The sequence below is a fragment of the Notothenia rossii genome, assembly GCF_949606895.1.
Source record: "Notothenia rossii genome assembly, chromosome: 12".
Lineage (NCBI taxonomy): Eukaryota > Metazoa > Chordata > Actinopteri > Perciformes > Nototheniidae > Notothenia > Notothenia rossii.
In genome coordinates, this window is record NC_136911.1 from 10,486,665 (window position 1) to 10,512,142 (window position 25,478).

The 25,478-nt window shown below is 39.4% G+C and overlaps 1 protein-coding gene across 4 annotated transcripts in view; it reads left to right on the forward strand.

Annotated features, from left to right (window-relative positions):
- Positions 1-25,478, forward strand: part of kcnh2b (potassium voltage-gated channel, subfamily H (eag-related), member 2b) — a gene marked incomplete at its 3' end in the record, with an annotated part of 220,946 nt that overhangs the window by 23,623 nt on the left and 171,845 nt on the right. For all 4 annotated transcript variants that reach the window (XM_079661958.1, XM_079661960.1, XM_079661959.1 and 1 more), the window contains exon 2: positions 6,977-7,207. In XM_079661958.1, the coding sequence (XP_079518084.1) occupies positions 6,977-7,207 (231 nt within the window). The remainder of the gene's footprint in view (positions 1-6,976; positions 7,208-25,478) is intronic.

Genomic DNA, 25,478 nt, shown 5'->3' on the forward strand with positions numbered 1-25,478 from the left:
GAGGTTGGAGAGTTTGGCTCAAACACGGTGGAGAAGGGGACCAGGGATTTATCTTGGGAGATAGTTAAGGTTATACCTCCAAAGTTCAGTTCAGTAGACAGACCTTAAAGTGGCTAGATCATTATTAATTTCACACAACAAATGTATCAAATAACCATGTCAGAACAACAGGATTGCTTATTGTGGTTTACTCTCTCTACTCTCACTGCGCCATTTTTGGCAGCATCAAGAAGCTGTTTTTTTTACTGAAACAGCTATTTAAAGCCACCTAGCAAGTAATCATTATGGAGAATTAACCATTCAGATATTTCCCTCAGGAATAGATTGAGACCAAATACAAATCTAAAAGAGAGTGAAGATTGGATTTATACACATCTAGACACAAGCACAACTTAAGTAAAGGCTTATGTTGCTCCGTGACTGCTCGATATATGTAAATAAACAACTGTTTACAAATGAGTTTGTCGTGTGTGTGTGTGTGTGTGTGTGTGTGTGTGTGTGTGTGTGTGTGTGTGTGTGTGTGTGTGTGTGTGTGTGTGTGTGTGTGTGTGTGTGTGTGTGTGTGTGTCAGTGTTATTTAAAAAATAATGAAGTTAAGGCATGTAGTCAAGACAGGATACCTGGATAAATAAAGTTGAAGTGAGTAGATCTGACTTCACTGCAACAGAGAGAAATGCTATGAGAAAAATATTGTTTTTTCCATCTTAAGTCCATTTACTTGATGCAGGCTAATTGTTACAAAAAAAGGTTTGATTCTTGCAGTACCACCCATTCCCGTCAGATTGCGTTTGCTCTCTCCACACTATTTTCCAATTCTGCCTCCATTAGTTAGTTTCCCCATCCTATCAATTTCCTCAATATATATACTGTTTTTCTGCTATTCTTCCCTCCAAAGTCTTACCTTCCAATCATCTGATTTTCACAACCTTTACCTTTTTCATCTGGCCATCCACACTTCTATTATTTGTGTGGCATTCTTCTCATTTGGGGCCCAATACTAAAGTGAAAGTAACATGGAACTCGCAGAAGCTTAAAGCTCTTTAGGGGAGGCCATCTATCAGCCTGACAGACTATCACCCTGATGCAGCACAAACACAATCACACTTATACAGAGGCCTTATGCACAGATTTATGTCCCGCAAGATACCAAAGAGTCAGTGTGCTGGGTAAGAAAGTATTTGCAAGTGTGTATGTTTCTATGTGTGCGTCCAGTCACAACAGCAGGTCTCTGAGTGCATTAAAATCATTCATTGACATTAAGCAGAGACAGGATTCTAAATGGCTCCTTCTACAGTAAGTGGTTTAGAAATATACACACATCAGAGCTTTGTGGGAGATGGAGCCACCAATGATGCAGCTGCGATTTACACTTATAAACACAAAAATGCAAACCTATAAAATAAAATATTATGTCGACGTTGACGTGGATTGCAGAAGAGAAGGATTACATTTATTGTTTTTATTTAAAAGACTTTTATTCTTGATGGATTTATATTGTTTCATTTTTATTTTGAAAATGGGACTCTTATTTTGAAGGTGATATAGCAACATGTAGCAAAATTTAGCAACGGTAGCAACATGTCAGGAGAGAGGCAAGGATATTGTCACGTTACTTAACGTAAGCGTCAAGTGCCTTGCAGGTAAAAATGTCAAGAAATATTATATTTAATATGTTAACATGATGCTGGAAAGGGCACATAGTTTGTGACTTTTTATTTCAAACTTTAAAGGTAGTTTACGTAGGTAAACTAGGTTTACCAGGTTTGGAAATGAACATTTGTAAGATAGCAAGCATGCTATATTAGCTAAGTGCGCAGGTGATTTTCATCGTCTTTAATTAGCAACGCTGTCTTACACACATGTTTTATAAATAACCTAGTCCTTATACGTGGTTAAACCGGTTAAATTAAGACATTAATAATGGTTTAAATTTAACATTTTAAAATCCTCTACTGCAATACACAGGGCCGTTCCTTCCTATAGGCGGACTATGCGGGGGCATAGGGCCCCCGCGGCCACTAGGGGGCCCCCAAACTGAAAGTATTTTTTTTTATTCATCCGAAAAAACAAAAAAAGTTTAATTCATACACACAAAGATGAACAAAACGAGTAGAAGCGGGAGGGCTGAAGCATAGCTTGTGGAAAGTAGCCCTCCCGTGCATCATCCTAATACAGCGGCATTATTGCGTCAAAAACATATAGAAAGGAAGGAGTATAAGGAAAACAGGAGAAAACATTTAATAAAAGTTCGGGCAGGAAAACAATAAATGCATATATATATATATATACATATATATATATATATATATATATATATATATATTCAGTGTTTCCCCTACCATTGTCTTGGCGGGGCGCTGCGCCCTGCCAACGGAGCCCCGCGCCCTGCCTGAAATTCAAGGTGTTTTTTTTTTTTTATTTACTTTTTTTTTTTTTGTTATTTAAAAAAAAAAATATATATATATAGGACCAAATTGCAACTGAAGTAATCTATCTACGGTCACTTTTCACATCGAACATGTGCTCTTTTATTAAATAAACTAAACGCCTATGTTATTTATCCAATGAGCATGTTTCAGTGTCCACAGCCTAGCGTATTCACATTCTCCCTCCGCTCTGTTTCTGAAGGGCGGGGCTCCTTTCCCCCCCCCCCCCCACACACACACACGCGAATGCACACACTCACAATCAGAGACAAGAGCGGAGGAAAGGAGGAGAACAACAGCTCTGCTGTCTGCCCGTTTGTGTGTCCCCCCAGTTTCAAATTCGTTTATTATTATTTTTTAACCGCAAGCCGTTATCGTCACGGAAGAAGGACACAAACAGCCTGCCCAGGTGGACGCGCGCAAACGCGACAACGAACTTAGCGTGCGCATTCTAAAAATAGCTCACAGATGGTGAGCAGGAACCGCGGTTTCGAACTACAGTATTGAATTTGACAGAAAACAACAATCAAACGCCAGCAGAAGAATAGTCTAATGAGTTGGGTGAAAAAAAAGACAGGAGATGTGAGTTGGTTTATTCAGTAAATTAGCTCAGGATAACTGGATGTTCTGTCACTTGTTGATGTGAGGCTAATGCAGGATTTGCTAGCTTGATGCTACCGGCATTTAGCGGCAGTGACTCAACAAATTGCCACTTAAAATGTATCGTCAGCAATGTATGACAAGCAGACTGCTTGTTTAATGTTAGACTCACACCAATAGCTCAATATAATCATAACACGATTGCTTTCATATCAGAGATCAGATGGGGTGGAGCTGCCTTCAGCAATAGAGGATGAGGCAGAGAGAAGCAGCAGCAGCACAGGGTTGCAGCAGGTATGTTATATGCTGTAGTCAGGTGATTTAAATGTATCAATGAAAGGAAGAAGTGTAGGCTACATGATAAGAAGGGAATACAGTTTGAATTAAAGTAATAAAGTACAGTGTAACACTTTTAGTGATCATTAAAGTGTTATCAAAGCTGGTAAAGGTGCAGCTAGTTTTAAAGGTCACATGTCATGCTTTTCTGGTTATTACCCGTCCCCTTGTGTGTTATGAAGGTTTTTCTACATGTAAACGGTCTGCAGAGTCAAAACCCTCAAAGTACACCCTGTAGCGAGTAAAACTCTAAAACAGAAAATACCTCCCCAAATCGCCTCGTTGGTGAAACGTCATCATGATGTCATCATCCATTTGATTCTTCCGGGTACGTGCTTATGAAAGCACGTACCCGGAACTAAATGGGCCAATCAGTGGAGCCGTTACGTTACGTCCGCGGAGCCGTTACGTTAAGCCCCCGCTGATTGGTCCAAATTGAACAATCCACACACACACACTCAGTGCAGGCAGCCCTGCTGATTTCTGCTCCCTGCTGCAGGAGGAGCTGCAGCGAGCCGTTTAGTGGAGAAAGTGAATACTGCTGAATACACATACTTTACAGAGATGCTGTATGCGAAACCAATGTGATTTTGGAAAATTGCACAGTATTTTTCTATTTTAGTATAACTCAACAATGGAATTATGATCAGTGGAAATGGCCATGACATGTGACCTTTAATGACTTTGTATACTGTAGTAGCTTGTGAATTTACTCCAGGAGTAACTAAAGTCTTATTTAAGACTTGATTATATTTCTCATCATTAATCAGAATCCGTAAGTAACTAAAGGTAGCCTATTCAATAAATGTAGTGGAGTAAAAGTACACCATTTACCTCTGAATTGTAGTGGGGTAAAGCACTAAGTAACATACAATTTAAATACTTAACTAAAGCACAAGTAGGCTATTTCTAAATCACAAGTACAGTACTTGAGTATGTAGCCTACTTAGTTAGCCTATTTCCCACCTCTGGTCAACAATGATAGATCTTAATGTCAATAACTTGTCTTTATTTACTTAAAATATATCTTGAGTATTATCATAAAAATAGCACGTTTATTTATTTTTTAAAAACCACGTTCTTCAAGTAAAATCAAATAGAAATTATAATGTTTAATCTTTTTGAAAAATAGAGATCGTATCATCACCAGTTCGATAAAGTCATGCCTAAACAGCGTCATTTTACACGATAAATACGGGTTTAAATAGCAGCATTTGCCACGGAAGGCGAGTGGCAGCTACCGTAAACCTTGTCTTACTCTGGCATCTTGTGGCAACTCCCGTTCAGCAGCGGCAGATGCATCGGCAAGTAGTGAAATCTGTGGCAGATGCCAGAAGTACATTGCCACAGATGCCACGGAGTAGTGGCCTCTGTGGCAGATGCCGAAAGTACTTGCCACTGCCTGCAGATGCCATGAAATGCGCTTGTTGTCTCTCTAAATTCCTTGTGAAAAGTTGACTTTTTTGAGGTTTTTAAAGGACAGCGACAAAACTACAAAGAATATCTTATAGAATAAAATGCTATTAGAATTACCTACAGTACATTTAGAAACTAGTCAGCTGTACATTTCAACATACATACAACATTTAACTGCATTATAACTACTTTTACTTTCTCACACTACTTCTACTTTTTCTCACAAAAGTACATTTTGCATAGGCAAGTAGTAGAGTATAGTATTAGCACTTTTACTTCCCTTAAGGTTCCAAAAACGTCCTCCACAACTGTTGAAATTTGTACATGACTAAAATAATAATAACTATAAACGACATAGTTCTGGTGTCGAAAGTTAAGGCAGCAGCGTTAAATGGACTTGTGGACTGTTTTCATACATCACTAATACTCACTGTCAAATGTGCGCTCACTCATATTCACTCCCTCTATCTACCAAAAACGTGCCAATCTAACACACACAACTTATGCACACAATTATTTATTTAAAGAGCAACTTGCAGGTTTTTTTTTTTACTACATTTATGATTAACCTTGCCTGAAAATTACAATTAAAAATGTTAATGCAGGATTTGATATGTTTTACAAGACATAAGGGCAGGAATTCAGAGGAAAAGGAGCCGTTTTGAGCTCTGCTACTAAAAACTGCTTTTTTTTAAGGTCATACGTCAAACGCGTCATATTACGTCACATGGGAGAGTTAACTTTCTCGGACTCGTTCTCTGCCCAATCCGCGGTAGTAGTTTGTAGTTGGTTTGAGCGGTTGTGATTTAGTGAGCTGGTATTTTTTCGGTAATTTTACATTGCATTTCACCATTTGTAATCATGGTGAGCTTGTGTTTGTGCAGGTTGCACAAACTCAAGCCTGTCAGGGCATCGAGTCCACAGTTTCCCTCACGGGAAAAGGACCGGAGCTAGCGTTCGTTCCTGGGTGCGTTGTGCATCCACCTCCCTGCAGCACATACTCCGTCTCCACAGCTTTATCAAGAAACCGTATTACATCTCTCTCCCCCCCTTCGCTGCTCTCTCTCTCCCCCCTTCGCTGCTCTCTCTCCCCTCCGGTACACGGCACCGTAAGACGGTAACGCTGTGGTGGATGTACTGCTCCAGCCGTCTCCTTTGTGTTTGTTTGTTTCCCCCTGTCTGTGTTGTTTGTGTGGGCGTGGTGGCTGTCACTCCTGGCTCCCGGCTCAACCTCCACTCACCTGCTGCAATCAGCTGTGCACCCTCCCCGACTACACACCTGCTTTCCATCAAGCCATTTACAACGGCATATCAACGGAGGCTCCACAACCTTTCTCCGCCAGATCGTCAAGTATCAGCCGTATCTCGCGTCTCCCCTCCGGTCAGCACCGTAGTGTGGAGTTGCATTAGGTAACGTGAGATACGGCTGATACTTGCGCATTAGTTTCTGTTATGGATCAGTATCAACAGTCCTGCCAGTAACGTTACTATATTATCAATACTACTTTAGTTATAGACTGATATATGATCGCTAACTTTACAATGTTGTGATGTGACTGACGTTAGCTAACATGCTAACGCCGGTCACTCACCAAGACATCTGCTCTGTTTTCCACTGGTTCTCCACACACCAAAGCTCCATTTCTCTCCGATGGCCGTTATTTTTTCTAATCCTTGGCTGCTCCTGGTCTCTTGGACGCCTAGCAGGCTCATAATTATAATCATATGCATTCGAATATATATTTTCAACCTCTTCTGTGTCAAAACTAGCATTGTGATCCTTGTTTATTCATACGTTAGACCGGCCGCTCTTCCCCTTGTTTCCTCCATGTTACGTCACACGCGGGAGGTCACGTGCCGAGGCTTTTTTATGCGGAAGTGAAAATGTCTTACTAGAAGGACGCCAGATGTCACTGTAGTGTATATTTCTGTATATTTTTGGGAAAATCTAGTGTATTCATCATTTTCCTACACATTTATTCACTGGTGTCTCTAACCTGCAAGTTGCCCTTTAAGGAATTTGTTGTGACAGTTTTTTCTGTGTACTTTTTAACATCTTAAAAGTACACAGAAAAACTGTCCCAATGCTATGCCCCATGTACCGCTAACATTACTCTGGTGGAAACCCCAAATATCATTGATTAGATATTGGTATTGTTGCTTCTTTAAAAACGAAACTTCTCTCCTTCTGTCCACAGGTCGCAAGTTCGTCATCGCCAATGCAAGAGTGGAGAACTGCGCCATCATCTTCTGCAATGATGGCTTTTGCCACATGTGTGGTTACTCGCGTGCTGAGATCATGCAAAAGCCATGCACGTGTAACTTCCTGTATGGACCTGACACCAAGAGATTGGCCATCGCACAGATGGCACAAGCCCTGCTGGGATCGGAGGAAAGGAAAGTGGAGATCAACCTTTACCGCAAAGACGGTAGGAATAAAGCTAAAGCTTTTGAGAGGTGTTTGTGTGGATGTAGTAGACTAGGATATGTGGATCTGTGTTTCTCCTGTTGAATATGGAGATGGTCCTTTTGTGTGTGGAGATGGCACCGTGCCAGTTCATGTTTGGAAAGAACATTGGCTTAACATAAACGTTAGAGGTGACAGTGATCTAATCATAGAAGTATGGTGATGGACTGAGTGTACCAAAGTAGGGGGTCACTGTTTCCACTGCAAAGTACGCGTATGCTCGACTAAACTACATTTTTGTGACATCATCTTAAATGGCACACTCACTGAATCCGAAACGTTTGCTTAAGGCAAGCAGATATAGAGCTCGTAGAGCTTAGTGGAAATGTGGCATTTGACACTTAAACAATATGAAGTATATGCCATGCAAGTTGCTGTGTTTGTGTTGTTTGTATGGATTGGGATGGAACAAGAAGTCCTTGTTTGGTAATTTACCAAATGTGTAGGTGTTTGAATAGTTTTGACGCTATGTAGGCCTACTTGTTTGTCAGTTGGCGAGAGTATCTGTTTTTTGTATGTGTACACCCACATGCTCATGTTTATGTCTGAGCTGTTATGTGTGAGTGACTTGTTGGCTGTTTACTAATAAGTCCATGTATTTTGTCTGTCTTGAAATTTCTACTGCCAGATTTCTTGTTTTGATGAGCATGGCACTGCAGAAAATGCATTATAGTTCATTTTGTCTGTTTCCAGATGGTATTCATAGAAAAAGACTAATCTTTACTTTTGCATATATTACAGTTGATTTGTCGAAAACATTTTTAATCATATCTGTACACACTATGGCAGTTTTGTAATACTTTAACTGCAAACACAGCTGTGGTTTTGTAATATTTTAGTAAAACATTAGCAATCTTCATAGACCTGACCCAAATTAACCCATGGAAGGATGTACGAAAAGGACAGTAAATTGGGGAAACCCTTAGAGAATCCTCTCAAATGGCAATAGTATACACACATGCCAACTCGACCAGGTAACAATGGCTTTCATGGTTATAAAGAGTTGCCATGGTGATAAGGCCATGTCTCCCTGAGTTAGGTCCAAAGCATCTGCTGGACTTTTTCAACCTGTATATATAGACACCAGAGCAGCAGGAGAAGGGAAGGGACAGAGAAAGACGGAGATAGTGGGGAAAAAAACAAAATACGGCCAGAATACTAAGAAAACCACAACTCTGTAAAGTGAGGAAAAACCTATAGTAGAGAGTTGGGAGTAACAAAGTCAGAGAATGTGAGAGGGATATAATTGTCATCGTCAGAAAGTTTGTTTCTCAAATAATCTTAATGCAGTGTTGGTTGTGAGAGAAGTAAAAGAGATTCGGGGAAACGTAGAGGTAGAGCCAGCTGTCTCCCCTCCAGTGATTCTTCAGAAGAGTGCTTTGTCAATTCAATCGGTCCCTCAGCACCTCACTTTCACTTTCCAGTGTTTAGACAGGCGATATGGATACATACACACCAGCTATTATAAATGCAAAACTACCTTGTAAAAAGCCTACTACCTTTATATATACAGAGGTGTTGTCATTTCGATCCATGCTTACCAAAGTCAACTAGCTCAAAACACATAGTTGGAGGCGACAATATTTTATGCTGCAATGGTATTGTGCCAGTGCGTGCTGGTGGCTCTAAGGCAGCTGTGCAGAAAATAATTATAACCAGCTAGAGACCATCCTGTGATGCGATCATTCCTTCTGCGATGCCAATAGTAGAAACAAAACAGACATGCTTTTTGTTGCACGTCAAGTGTTTGTTTTGTTGCCAGTCTCTTCTCATCAGGCACAACATAGTGTGTGTGTTCAAAACCCTGTTGTCAGTGAAAGAAAGAGAGGACAGGAGAGAACAGAAATGAGTGCAACGATGAATAACAGCAAAGGCAATAAAGACTTCTACTCTGTTCAAGTGTCCCACTGTCAGAAGCTCCTTACTTAGAATTACATTGAAGAGTTTTGTGTTACAGCAAGGAGAGAATAATAATATGGTGTTAGTGGAGGCTTGTCTTTCTGAGTGACTTCTAGTCTTAGACATACTAGACTTCATCGACTACTAATGAATGTCCCTGAAAATCCTCCAGCAATGTGTCTTGTACATACTGACACAATGGAGTACTCTTTAAGCAAAGATTATAAATATTAAACAGCTGTATGTCATGAGTGAAACAAGTGTTACAATTTGTTATCTGCTGCGGCAATAGAGAACCGCAGTGACGCATCGTAAAACCCGGATGTAAACTTCTTCCGGTTCCTTCGTGAAAAACCAATGCAAGTTGTCCATAGGATTTTGGAAAATAGCTCGAAATAAGGTCTGTGGTTGACACACATTTAAGAGAGGGATCACATTTTGTTCAGCCGGATAATCTCCACATGTCAACCCTACTTTTATAATTTTTGAATCATAAATCTAGTCGCCAAAAGCGAAATGCTAACGTTATGCTATAAACGAACTACAAGCCAGTACAGCAGCAGGGTCGCACGACTTCAACGTCACGCCAACTTAAGATCGTTTCAACTGACTTCCACTGAAACTGCACTTTGAACACTTTAAATATATTAACATTTTAAACTGTATACCCCGGTTATCTAGGCCCTTTTTTTTTTGTTTAAAGTATACCACGTTTATCTAGGCCCGTTTTGTTTTATGTATACATGTCACACTGTGGGAAACGATATTTCGATATTTCTGGATGTATAACACATGTAGAATTTTTGACAATAAAGCTGAATTTGACTTTCGCGTGCTTGCATATTTTAACAAAGCTTTTCATTTTAGCCACACTGAATTTAACTAGAAGTCATGGCTGTGTCAATTACCAGTCTGATATCGTTTTACAAAGATGACAAGAGTGTAGATAGGAGAGAACCACTACAAGTCAGGACACGTGACAGTGCAGCCTAGATGAAGGTGTGCTTACCGGTGTTGTCAGGGCTAGCATGAGGGACAAGGTTTATAGTGTCGGTTAGTAGTGATAGCAAGAGTACCGTTAACCTAGAGTTAATTTATTCACATTAATTCCCATCAACAAATCAATTGTATGTGTCACATGAAATCTTTATTAGGCAAGGCAAGGCAAGTTTATTTATATAGCACTTTTCAACACAAGGCAATTCAAAGTGCTTTACAAAAAATGAAAGACATTAAGAAAATGGCATTTAAAATCAGTCATTAAAAAGAAAAGCTAATAAAAGAAACATTAAAAGAAAAAATACATGGATAAAAGTTAAAGTGCAGTCTAAGATATGAATAGTTCAATTAAAAGCAGCGACAAAAAGAAAAGTCTTCAGCCTGGATTTAAAAGTAGTCAGAGTTGCAGCGGACCTGCAGGTTTCTGGGAGTTTGTTCCAGATATTTGGAGCATAATAACTGAACGCTGCTTTACCATGTTTAGTTCTGATTCTGGGGACAGAAAGCTGACCAGTCCCTGAAGACCTGAGAGATCTGGATGGTTCATAATTTAGCAGGAGGTCAGAAATGCATTTTGGTCCTAAACCATTCAGTGCTTTATAAACAGCAGCAGTATTTTTGAAATCTATTCTTTGACACACAGGAAGCCAGTGTAAAGACTTCAGAACTGGAGCGATGTGATGCACTTTCTTAGTGTTGGTAAGGACTCGAGCAGCGGTGTTCTGAATCAGCTGCAGCTTTCTAATAGATTTTTTTAGTGAGACCTGTGAAGAAACCATTGCAGTAGTCCAGTTTACTGAAGATAAAAGCATGGACACGTTATTCCAAATCCTGCTGTGACATTAGTCTTTTAATCCTAGATATGTTCTTTAGGTGATAGTAAGCTGATTTAGTAACTTTTTTAATGTGACTGTTGAAACCAATAACTAATTTAACCCGCTGACAAGAGAGCCCACCTCCGAAGATCGTGACTGGCTGAGGGACAGACTCGGGGGCAGGTTTTCAGGAATTTCTTGGCTTCTCTCCCCCGAGCCAGAAGAGGAACACTACAGCTTGGAAACACTTACTGTTCCTGAAATTATCAAATCTGTTGGGCATCAGGTACCTGAGTCAATTGTGGCAAGCATGGCATTGTCTGAAGAGCAACAGAGGGCAATTCAGGTGGCTACCATTGGTCAGCGAACCAACCCAAACTGGCATTTGTTCAGGAAAGGAAGGTTGACTGCCAGCAACTTTGGAGCTGTCCTGAGGTCAAAGCGTGTGACTGCTTCCTTTATTGCCAGGGTGCTAGGGCAACAACAGGCCCTTGATGGTGTTTTGTCTGTACAGTGGGGGACTATGAATGAATGTGAGGGCGTCAGGGCATTCACCACTGCAACCCAGATGCAGGTCCATGAGTCAGATTTGTGGCTCTCCCTATCAGGATTGTTGGGGGCATCTCCAGATGGTCTGGTAGGGTCTTCCGCTGTGCTGGAGGTAAAGTGTCCCTACGGAGCCAGGGAAATGACAATTAGTGAAGCATTGCAAATCAAGGGCTTCTGTGTCAGTAAGGAAGGAGAAACATTCAGCCTGCGTGAGGAACATCCTTACTGGCACCAAGTGCAAGGTCAGCTTCACCTCACTGCAAGAAAGAAGAAGAAATAAAAAAATTGTGAATTGTTTTTAATTTACATTTACTCGCCTTTGCAATGTTGTGGTTGTTAGAGTGTTAGGTTTCCTGTCAGCTCATCTGTTGGGAAGATATAAAATATAGTTTCATGGAAGTCACACCGTCACATATACTGTAAGAGCATTAAGACATACATTACATAGGCTAAAACAAAACATCTAAAGATATAACCTTGCACTTTGATAAGTCTCGTGAACAGTTTCACTATTTTGACATTTTTATAGATGAAAATTGAACTAAAGAAATAAATGGTAGATTCATCCATATTGAAAATAGGTGTCAGCTGCTACACTAATTATAATAGTTATATTTCTTAATTAATTAAGATAAGATATTACTGTATTGATCCCAATTTGGGAAATGTTTGTGTTGCAGCAGCATGACAAGAAAAACAAAATATAAGTTATTATTAGGGGTGCACCGAATGGGTAATTCTTGGCCGAAACGGATACCGAAAATAGGAAACAGTTGGCCGAAAACCGAATGCCGAAAGGCCGAAAATGATTAATAGAAATATATATATATATATATATATATTTTTTTTTTTTTGTTACCAATGTTGTTCAGCTACCTGATTATGGAAAAAGACATGATTATGGCAAAACTTAACTTAAATAATAATCACTATTATGGGTCCATAAAACATTTATTCAGCACTTTTGAATGCACACAGTACATTAATTCCAAGTCAAGTGCATTTTCTTTTCTCTGTAGGATAACTACAACAAAGTGCATTCAGAACAAAGCCAAGGTGCTTTAAAACTGCATAAACATCTAGGCCAGTAGGCCTACAACAAAATAGTGTAAATAAAGACTGCCAGGCCTTCAACAACAACAAATGCACCTATAAGTTTGGTAACCTAACGTGTTGTTGTGATGACGTAATCAAAACGCGGCGACAAGCACGGCACGCGCCATGCTCGCGGCTGGCTCACAGCCAACATGTCTGCCGCTTGGAGATATTTCAAATTTATCAGAGTGAGAGGCGCGGATTGCGATTTGTAAAACGTGTTCAGCTGACATTTCTCGAGGGGATGTAACTGCAAAGACTTTCACCACTTCGGGATTACTCCACCACTTGAAATCAAAACACCCGGACAAATATGCGGAGTATGATCAACGTAACCCTGTTCTCGGACATTCGGTGAAAGCCGAAAGGGCCTTTTTAACAATTTTCGGCCGATAATTTTCGGTGGCCGAATATTCGGTGCATCCCTAGTTATTATATATACAAAAGTATGTGAGGGATGGAATATTAAATTGAATGTAAATGTAAAATGTACATGTGATTTTACATCAAAGAGAAGCTATGGAGAAGAGAGTTCTCTGCCAGCGAGAGGTGATTTGTTATTAGTTCAATGTGTCAAACTGATTTCCCTGACTACAATCTTTAGTTACATGGTGAAACGTTATGCTGCTTTTACTAATTAGACTTATCATATAAGCCACACAGGTTTTAATAGGATGTATTCATTATCTTTACTTATGTTGCGGTCTTTTCAGCAGTGCCATCTCTAAAACGGTGATACAGTCACTACCCATCATTTACATTTCACCGTGACATGGACAAAAATGTAACGTCAGCTTACCTCATGGCACGAATCCTGACTCTCCTTTGGAAAACATTGGCCAGGAAACGATAGAACAAGCACGTTTCATGCGAAGACCTGTGGATGCAACCCGGAGGAAAGCAACAAACCATTGCGTAGCTAACTAGTAGCGCTAGCTTTAGCTAACGTTAGCTAACGAAACAAACTGCCGAGTAAAATTGGAAAACACTGGTAATTAATTATTCTATAATTTGTAAAACTACGGTGTTAATAACGACAATTTCAAAAATACAGATTCTAATGGTCAGATATAGATATACAGATACTAAAGATAGGCAGGTACTTGCTTTCAAGCAGAACACAGGGGAAAACAAACTTAGCGGGAGTGTTTACGTGTTCGGCGTAATGACGTACAACGGCCTCGACAATTTCTGTAGTCCTATTCAGCCACTCGGTAACAACCATCGTTTTTCAGACACGTAAACTCTTCAAAAATCCCTAGTGGGGTCACTGCTGATGTATTTAATGTCGTAGAACAAAACGTGATTTATCTCTTAAATTTGTGTCAACCACAGACCTTATTTCGAGCTATTTTCCAAAAACCTATGGAAAAAATGCACTGCTTTTTGAGGAAGGAACCGGAAGTGCTAAAAATGCTAACTTACTTCCGGGTTTTACGACCCGTCACTGCGGTTCTCTATAGGACTGGTCTCAGTTTAGAGATCAGAGTACATCATATAACCACCCAAGGAATATCTTTCTCTGTGAATTGGAAGTTGTGTTTGTCATGTTGCCATGGTTTTTGTAAAGTGCCCTAATCATGTCGTTATAGTGACCAATAGACACTGATAATTGAATGGATATACTACATATATACATACACTGAACAAAAATATAAACGCAACACTTTTGTTTTTGCTCCCATTTTTCATGAGATGAACTCAAAGATCTAAAACATTTTCTACATACACAAAATAACCATTTCTCTCAAATATTGTTCACAAATCTGAAAAGATCTGTGATATTGAGCACTTCTCCTTTGCCGAGATAATCCACCCCACCTCACAGGTGTGGCATATCAAGATGCTGATTAGACAGCATGATTATTGCATAGGTGTGCCTTAGGCTGACCACAATAAAAGGCCACTCTGAAACGTGCATTTTTGCTTTATTGGGGGGGTCTGGGGGGGTCCGAAAACCAGTCAGTATCTGGTGTGAGGGTTAGGGTTAGGGTAATGTTGTGAATCGAGTGGCCTGTGTTTGTCGTCCATAACATACGCCTGCCCTTACCATAACCCCACCACCACCATGGGCCACTCGATTCACAACATTACCCTAACCCTAACCCTAACCCTAACCCTAGAAATATAGAAAAAGTGGAGAATTTACATATCCCAAAGACGACCATCACTTGTTTGACTGTTTCTATACACCGATTGAATGTATATGTATAGATATGTATGTATGGTCACATGTATGTGTATTGAATGTATATATGTATGTTGATATGTATGCATATGTACATGTGTAGACATTTGCTATTTCAAACAACCCCTGTGTACTTTTTCGTTTTTATTTTACTTTGATTAATTTTGTTTGCTATTTCATTTGTCACTTTCGGTACTTGTACTTTTACTATAATGTGACCCCAAATAAATAAAGAATAAAAAGAAAAAAAAATGGGAGCAAAAACAAAAGTGTTGCGTTTATATTTTTGTTCAGTGTACATACATACATACATACATACATACATACATACATACATACATACATACATACATACATACATACATACATACATACATACATACATACATAAATGCATACATACATAAATACATACATATAGAGCAGTGGTTCTCAACTGGTCAGGCCTCGGGACCCACTTTTTACTGTCAATAAATCGTGACCCACCATTTTGAACCACTGAAATCTATTCAACAAAAAATCGTGCTGTAATATATGCTTTTCAGCAAACAATATTAATTAAAGAGAAGTACAATGCATTTATCCCTTATATCCCTTCACAGAACCAAAGTATGCTTTTAAAAAGGTTTGATGAGATGATAGAATCAAAGCTGAACTGTATAACATAAAAAGGCACACATGCTGAAAAACAGCTGAACTTGCTGCTCCACACAGAGAGAAGAGCAAAGAGGAGAGAGTCTGTGTGACTTACTTTAAATTGTGGGTAAGGGTAGATAGCTCCCATTGTTTTGTGACCTGTCAATCATCAAACCGGGGGTCAATAGTTCTACCGCAAAGTTATTCTCCGTGGGGACTTCCGGCAACAATCTTGATTCTGATTGGCCAAAAGACTTGAAAAAACATCAGCAAAGATGTTTTATTGAGAAGATGATCACTACGAACAGAAGTTTTCAAAACCGTTTATGGGTTGCAGTCGAATAGTCCATTTAGCTTAGGAATCTTCCTAATGGAGTGAAATGACCCGGAAGTACCTCAGTGGCAGCCATGATAAGTGCCGTTTGAATTCTCTAGATTAGGGGTTCCCAACCTTTTTTTCTCAAGAGCCCCCCCAAATGACTCCTGTTGGAAGTTGCGCCCCCCCCCCCCCCCCCACACACACACACACACACAACAGCGGTAATTAAAGTGTAAAAGTCTCAAAAATGGTACAACTACGGTCACAAACTAGATGAATGTGATGTATTTAGTTAAAGGAGGATGAAAGCATAATTAAGGAGCACTATTGGAGTGACTTTGATGGTTATTGGACTCAGGATGAATTAATTTGGATTCCCGCTGTATGAAGAAATTAAAGGATGCCGCAAGTGGAAACAATTCACAAAGGGATTAAACTGTTTAAAACACATGCTCAAAGTAAGCCGGATTTCGCCGATGTGTTTATGTGGATTCAAAAGTTCTAAATAATCTACAAAATGGAGGAGACCGATCTGATCGGAGCAACTGTGACAAATAATCCAACTGAAACCGGCATGGACAATGACTGTTTTAAAAATGCGCTTATCCAGACAAGCCTGGTTTGGACACTTTAGGGGCAGAAGAAACTTTTCTATTAAAGAAAAAATTATAAATGTCTGTCTTTTTATGCCTTAGCTACTAACTTGAATTTTTATAAAAAAATAATTAATCAATTATTTTTTACATTTTATTGTAATGTAGAGACAAGGCTTTTTAGCAACAATCATGTATTGCATTACAATTATATGTAAAACATTTTTAAAAAAGAAAAAAAAAGTCTAAATATGATATTTGGCCTCAAATCATCCCCCAAGGGGGGTGCGCCCCCCAGGTTGGGAACCACTGCTCTAGATGATAGGAAAGGAGGTTTCAAACTTCCTTTATAACCTCCTTTAGCTTAGGAACCACTGGACCTCCCTTTAAGAAAGGATAGGAAAAAAATGCTGCCCCACAATGCCTTGCAGCCGCAGCATTTGCCGTCACACAACATTCGCCCGTTCACGGAAACAACCGATTATGACCGAGAAATTATATCATGAAAGTTACGGTGCTTATTAAGCTTTTTAAAACGGAAACTTGCCAAAGTGTTTTGTTTTGAACGTTCATCAGTATTATAATCAAAAAGAGAAATATGAACGTTAGTTTTTACTGAAATTATCAAATAAAGTCAACATTTCATAGTCTTACTGAGCTGTGTGGGATTTGTTCAACTTTTAAAAGATGTTTGAATGGTGATGTACACAGTGATATGTGTTAAGGACTAACGTTTATAATAAATACATTTGTATTGGTTTTAAGATATTTTCATAATTCATACAATCATACGTATTGGGATCATTTGTATTAATGTAGACCGGATGACGAGCATAAATTTCACTTTCCTTTTTTATTTCAATTCCAACTTTGGTCATGAAGAATATGTTTCTCTGTTGTCCACGTTCATAAAGCATAAAACAACGGCATCAGAGCACGGTGCAGAGTCAAAATAAAAGTTTGACTTAATTCCCAAAAGAAAAAATTCACATTTTATTTTTCTTCACTCACACATCCGCGACCCACTCGAAACGGGTCCGCGACCCACTCGAAACGGGTCCGCGACCCTCCAGTTGAGAACCACTGATATAGAGAACACATACACACACACTACATCTGAGCCCATTTATCTAGTGCCAAGGTTAGGCATGAGCCGTCACAAAGATGGATCTCTTCTCTCGCTCACAGTCAATTGTCCGAATCCAATTGCTCAGCAGCTTAATCAGTCATGCTCACCAGATAACTACGATAGGAAACATACACTTAGCATGAAGACGTTTTGGTATAGAATGACCTAGTCTTTGATTCTACTTAATAGCAAAATGTCACAGATATTTGGTTTTCCTACAGCCTTTGGTTGACAGGGAAATATGATGTGATTAGAGGAAGTTTAATAGGGGAATCAAGAGCAAAGGTGACTTTTTTGTTACAAACAACATGTATCTTTTTAACAGTACATTTTCAGCATTTTTGGTATTTTCTCCCGACATCCTTTGATGGAGCTATACTTTACTAGAGAAGTGTGGTATGTCGACATTGTCGACATTTCATTGCGTGAAATAGATTTTCTTCATTCAATGCATGCACTTGCTTTGGCTTTTGTTGTATTTCTTTACCGAAACTTGATTTGAGTACAGATGAGTATGTTCAAAAGGAAGTGGAAAACATCACAATGCTAGACAATAGCCTTTGATGTTTTACTTTTTGTAGACAATCTAATACTGATACTGATGTGCAAGGATTATAAATCATTTCACCAGCTTTAATGTTTGGCGAGACTGCCAGACAAAGGTCAGGATCAACAGATGGATCCTTTAAGCCAAAATGCCAGAATAAAGACGTTAAAATAAGCCCACTTTCTAATTGTCAGGAAATCATGCACAATCAGCTGTTATGCCTTTTCATTACAGGAAGCAAGGTGCACTCTAAAAACCCATTCTCATTTCCTATGTGGTAATTGCCATCTAACCCTTGTTTGAAAGGGGCTATGTAATTGTGTTGATAAACCCGGTAGGAGAGTTTCAACCTAATTTGAAGTAGATGATGATTAGATCACAGTGACAAAGTTTCACTCCCAACCCCGTACTAGAGCTTCATCACCCCACATCTATACAATTTGCACATATTAATGCACAGTAGTTACAGATGAATGTATTTGTGAGACTTATTTTTGTGTGGCTTAAATCAGAGGTTTTACTTTTAACATTTCATAAAATATCCCTTTAAGCCCTTAAATTCAATTAAAGACCATCTTGTAAAAATGTACCTGTTTCATAGGCATAACAACACAAACAAGTTGCAGTTTTCTGCTACCTGAAAGTCTGAAGGAAAATTCTGGAAAATCTCCTCCCCATTATAAGACATTAGCATCATTGTTTCCAATGTACCCAATGCCTGTGCCTGATAACACCTGCAGGCATTATAAAATCCCTCTCTTGAGTGTGTGTGTGCGGGTCTTGAGGACAAGCATGTGTCTATCAGAGAATATGAGTGTCCTAACAGCATTGTGCTGTGATAATGCCATGAGCCCAGAGGAGCAGGCTGTCCTGTGCGACAGGGGGGACTCTTGATTGCCTAGCAGCGGTAGCTAAGCAAAGCACTTAGAGACCTGCAGCTCTCTGGAGAGGTTAGCACTAGACGCCAATGACTGCTGTGGATGATCCCGCCTCCAGTTAAGAGCATATAACGCGAACACACAAACACAACTAATGCTGTCTCCGCTGTCGCCCACACAACGACAAGTTCCATTAGAGTTTTAAACTAAAGAGAGATGCATCCATTTTTAAATCAGATGGGAGCTTTGTTTGTTTCAGCACAAATGAGCAAGTTAATGACATGAACCTACACTGTGGGACATGGTGTAACATGATAGAGCAGTGATTCTCAAATGGGGGTACGTGGACCCCTAGGGGTACGTTGGGGTACTGCAGGGGGTACATGAGGTAAAAAAAAAAAGAAGTTAATTAAAAAAATACCATGCATGATTACAAAAATAATCTTAGTAGGCCTACAATAAGTTAAATAGAAAACACAATTTTATATAAAATATTCCTAGAACCACTAAGGGGGTCCTCATATAAACATGCTACATTTGTGTATTGTATTTATATTTTTTAATAATATATAATTTTGTTCATTGGTTTGTTAAACATATATTAATTCAATTGAAAAACTCCTTGGAAAAATATTTTTTTTCATGCATAAAGATGAAAATATCCTTAGTTTGTTGTAATTCATGCATTAAGGAGTTAATAAATCAAACACTGATGGAGCATCACTATATTGTAATTATTTATATAGGCTTTTTCTGTCAAAAATGTATGGGGTCGGTCAGGGGGTACTTGGCTGAGAAAATGTTTCAAAGGCGGTACATTACTGAAAAAAGTTTGAGAAGCACTGGGATAGAGGACAGGGGAAATAAGAAGTTTAATTCAGAGAACAGCATCAACAGTACATAATATGCACTTTCAATACAAGTTCTGGTCTGGGAACTGTGTGGTAAGTAACAGAATACGATCACAAAACACCACATCAAGGAGCATCATGATCAAATGACAAAACACTTAAATTCTCTTTTTTTGGAGTTTGTGTAATGAGCTCACAGTGTTGGTATGAGTGTATCTATGTAAATACGGCATTTGCCTCCTTTTTTTGATGAGACCCGAATAATGAATCATGACACACTTTAGTGCGATATCGCTACATTTTGTCTGCCTCATTACTCACCCAATGTGCTGTACTAGATGGTCCTGCACACTCTCGTAGAAACATACAAACATCCTTATACACATAGTGTAGGGCCAAAGACTATAATCACAGCACCATCCAAATCAATGTGTGCATTTAGAATTACACATGTGATCTAATGCTTCATGGTTGTGTGTGTGTTTCTTGGAGCGCAATAGTACTAAGTATATTTTCCGAATAAACAGCAGTGACCTTACTCAATTGAGGGTGAGGAACCACATTTTATTCAGTTCAAGCAGTCAATTTAATCATGCTTTTGGAAGTTGCTTAGTTAGATGTACTGGTAATATCTTTGTGATGGGAATCAGCTGAAACTAATCTCTCACTCAGTGTGGAGCTTCAGCTTATAAATTCAACAATGTTCTGGTCGCAAGCTGGGCATTTAGATAATTCCTTATTTTGGGGACCCAGGCATGTCCCATGCCCTTTAATGATATGTTTGGATACTGTGGAGTGAATAGCCATTGGTGTGCTTTAATTGAGTATTAACGAATCACAGCAATCACATCCTATTCCCCGTTGTTACAATGATTAGTTATTCACTCAAGTCTGACTCAAACCAGAGCTGTGATATGAGAAATCTTGACAAGCTGACCACAAGACAAGCAAGACTGAGTAGTGTTATACAGTCAAGTAAACCATAGTATGTTTCACAGTGTGTTTGTTGCATATGAATAAACACTGAGCAGTGTACCAAACACATCATGTTATGTGTTCTCCTTAAATACCTGCAAGAGGAATTCAAATTTCCCTAGAAAGCATTTGATGATGGATGCAAATACATTTTATATCTTAAATGCTGACTTGCTTTGGTCTTGTATTTCACATGCGCACTTTAAAGCTTCAAGGATACCTTCTTTTGCAGTTGGAGGCTTTCAAGTAGCTATGTATCTGTGCAAGCTCTCTAAATTATTATCCTACAAATAGTTATCTCAAAATGTTTGGACGGTTTTAGTCCATTAACCCAGACTCTTATATTCCCTCTTGCATTTCTCTCTCTGTGTTACGCTGTCATACTCACTCTCTATTTGATTTGTCTGCAAACCTACATCCCATTAGCATGCAGATTGCCATCAACTCCCCCCTTCATAACTTTGTGTGTCTCACAAACGGAAACAGTTACTTTGACTTGTTTTGTGGCTTTGTGCCAATTCAGAATTTTTTTCCTGTGTAGGATTTTTCCATATAAGGTTACGGTACAAATGTTGGAACACTTGAACGCCTCTAGTTAAGTATTTGTATACAAATGTGTTTCCAGTGTACACAGTGGTCTTCATTGGGTGTTTTTTTCATTAATATGTTTATGTGTGTGTGTTTGTGTGTATGTTGCATGTTGCTCCTACAATTAGAAAACATTAATCTTGATGGCATATTGATTTACCAAGGAGGGAGAGCTATAGACACTGCAGCTCAGGTCATTACCTCGATGTTCAATTAGCCAACAACCAGCAAAGAGACATACAGTACATACAGCTGGAAATGTAAACCACATGAAGACAATTGTACCCTCACATGTAACTGCAAAAAAAGCTCTTTCCTATACTTTGTGTGTACTTGTTTGTCAGATCAGTAAGAGACAAATGAGAAATATAAATTCTCTTTCTAAAATTAGGTTTTAAAATTCATGCTACGTTAAACTATTTAAAATAGGTGAGCAATATAATTATTAGGGCTTATAATTATTATCTTCTTGAGATTAGGAATGTCTGCTGGATTAGCCTGGTCTCAAGTTTTGAACTGTTCATATATCCATGTTCAACTCCTCTAAGGCTGCAGCCACAGAAGGACGATAACGGAAACGCACCAAAATCGTTATAAAAAAAGTCTTCCGTCCACACGCAATAGGCACCAGAAAGGTGTCCGTCCACACGAGACAGCTCGAACCGCTGGAGATGCTGTAGTACATATGCCGGGCTTGTAAGTGGCGCTGTACTTCTGCCACAAAATACACCAAAAGCAGAGAATAAAACTTCTTACGCATGCATGGTTGCCATGGTTGCCCTTCTTGTTTATTCTCCACGTTGGATTTAGCAGCAGAGGTGGGGTTTCGCCAGTCAACATGTCCGTTAAAGTTGAATTCTTCCGGACAAAATTAGAAAAGTGCCGGTCAAAGTTATTCTTTGTTATTTATTGAGCTTTAAAATAAATGAATAACGACTATATAATAATATAAGAATAATACACGGAGGACGGAGCCTCTCTTTTCCTCCCCCTCTCCTGACAGCCCGTCAATATCTTTGGTCTCATACAGCTGGCTGATCCAGTAATGAGTGACCCGACAGTAAAAATAAACATATTTATAACTAGTTTAGGTAGTTTGAGAGGTAATTAAAATAGCTAAGGGTGATGATCTAACTTGAAGTGTGTGTTTTGTTCCACTCATCGCTTCATCACAGCGGGCGGAGCTGCAGGTTATCATGCAGAGCTGCGTGTCTCCTCTCCTGTCCGATTAGACTTCAATCGCGTTTATGTCCATATCGATGAAATCTAAGCTGGAAGCTCCTGCTGGGTGCACTGTCCTGCGAGATACCGGGACCTGGCTCGAAACCCTGGGGCTATTGAGTCATCGTTAGCAGGAAATGATCGTTATAGGGCCTAATCACGGAGTCGTTTGGCCCCCCAGAGCGTTTCGTCCACAGATCTACCCACCTTGGGACCCGTTATCGTTATCGTTTTCTGCGTTTCCATGTCGGCCTTGTGTGGCCGAACCGTCTATCCATCCAGCTCGTTGAAGACCTGTCACCTTGTTTGGTTTTAAGTCCTGCCAGTCGCAACCAATGAGTGATACTTGGGCCGTGAGCCTTTTTCAAGCTGAGGTCTATAAATGTTCGCTCATTTTTTGTATATTTATACTCGTCTGGTCTGGATATAAATGGAATGGAAGCAACTTTTTACTTGCAGTTTGCATGTCACCTTGTGGGGCTCGTCCCTGACACACTCAGAAAGATCCCACACTTTGGATTTCCTGCCAGACAATATTAACTTGTCCAGGCACAGCTCTGAATGAAGTGTGAGGTTCTTTCCGGCTGATGCGTCAAAGCACACGCAGCAAAAATATGGAGTTTCTTTCTTTTTTTCCCTTCGACAAATTGTCTAATGAAAAATATGTCGACTAAGACTTTTTTAGCCGACTAACGTTTATTCTACTATTTGGAAGCAGCCATAATATTGATTTGTTATGCAGCCCCATAACTGTTATGTAATATGTTGTAGTGTAGTATTTTTCAGTTTTCTTGATGTCAAATGAAACTGTCCAGGTCCGAACAACTTCTATTTCATCCAGTGCATTTTGGCTGCCTTTATCTAACTTCCATGTCCCTCTTCCTTTCTCCCTTCCTTCTACTACTGTTTTCTATTCAAGCTTTGTCTAGACATGACTGGGCTACAGGGTGCCGCTGTGTGGTTCAAAGCAACTCTTCTTGCACTTTAATTATTCTGTTTCTTGCCGGACCAGGCTAATCTGAATATTCAGATTGCATGTGTACATTATGTAAATGTTCCCTCTCTAAATTCAGTGTGTGTGTGTCTGTGGTCGGTATGTGTGTGTCAGTGAATAAGAAAACGAGAGGGAGGCTGTTGTGGAAAGTCTCAGTGGAAAGTGTGTTTATGTATGTGGAAACCTCCACTGTAATATGAATAGGGGTATCCTGTCCACTTGGGCCTATGCCTCACTGCGCTCTCTCTGTCTCTCTCTCTCGCTCGCTCTCTCTCAATTTGACAAAGGGGATCCTTTTCCTAACTGGACTAAAATCCAGATCTCATTTTGACATTCACATGCAAAATGGACAAATATTCTACAAACCCTGCTATCTGGCCCTGAATAAAAAGAAGCTAAGTGAGAGCAAGGACACGGTGTGGAAACAGACGCTTAACATTCCAGAAGAAACAAGAAAAAAAATGCAGGAAAGTAGCAACTCTTGATCTTTACTGTAGGTCAGGCAAAAATGTCGATAAAAGCAGGAAAACAAAGTGAAAAGTGTAGCAGGACATGCGCTCACGCATTTTTTTGTATCTATAATAAAAGCAATAGTGAATGTAGATTTGAGATTTCACTGTCTTATGAAGAACATGGATGAGTTTTTAACCCGTTGGTGTTTGCCACAGCTGTGTGCTCTGTGGTGGAGGGAGGTTTTAATTCAGTTTTTATGTGAAAAGGTGTCTTAAAAGAATCAAAAATCAAAGCTCTCCCTAATGTCTAACTGAACATACATACTGTGTGTTGAAAATAAAGGTGTTTTTAAAACATCTCTCTAACTCACAAAACCTTACAAATAAAGTGTTTTAAAAGTTCTGTTCTATATTTAGATCCAAATCTTTTCTCTTCACCTTTACTAAGGATTGTTAAATTAGGGGGATATAAAATAGCAAAATTATACTTTTTTAACTTGTAAAATCGTCATCAAACACTTCAATGTCTGCTCTTATCTCACCCTATTTCTATGGTTTTAGTTTAGCCAGTGGCACCTATCCATTCCTAAAACAATTGGCTTCACCCGTTGAATACGTAACACTGTATAATGACTGGTTGGCATGAGACTGCATACAATGACCTGTCTCTAGTAAACTGCTTCAGGCTTTGCTTTAGCAACTGTTCCATAAAATCTGAGCAGATTTATCGGTCCTGCCATGGTGGCAGCTGGACTCACCTAACACAGCACTTATGAAGACTGATAGACACACAGAGTCCTTTTATAGACAGTAATAAGGCAAATAGGTAGAGCGAGTCATTTCTTATAGCTTTATTACTTCATTTGCCTGCATGGCACCCGTCCATCAGGGCCTGTCAATCAACCACCAGTCACAGAACCTGAGTATCCTTCAGATGTGTTTCATTCTCCTGCAAACTCTCAAAAAGCCTGACTTTGTGTTGCTATCGCCTCTCTAGTAAATGGCATCGGGGCACGATACGAATGCCAGGTAGAGTAATATGTAATTGAGGGGAAAAGAAAAGAGGGTCTTTTAAATAGGATATGTTAATGTTATGTGTGGTTTCTGGCGTGTCCTTGGTCATATCAAGGGTGTGCGTTATTTCATTTTTTATGCGCAAAGAGACACTTTGGTTTGCACTTAAGTTTTCTGTGTGCAAATACAGCTTTCTGGAGGTTCTTTGAGTGTTTAGAGAAGAAAATGTTCCTTTAGCACTTTACTATATCAGAGATGTTTCACCGATCAGTGATCTTCTGCTGAGGAAGTGGCTTGGTGTGTATGTGTGTGGCTAAATAAATGCTTATCCAGACATTTTGACTGCATGCCTACATCTCTACGTCATTGTTTATTTGAGACCTTGATTAGTGTGTATGTGCGTCGTGGCCAAACCACTGGCTGACACAAAGCAGAGATCTGACTCACAGGCCAAGGACTCCCCTCTGCCTCTCTTCTTCTATTTTTCTGTC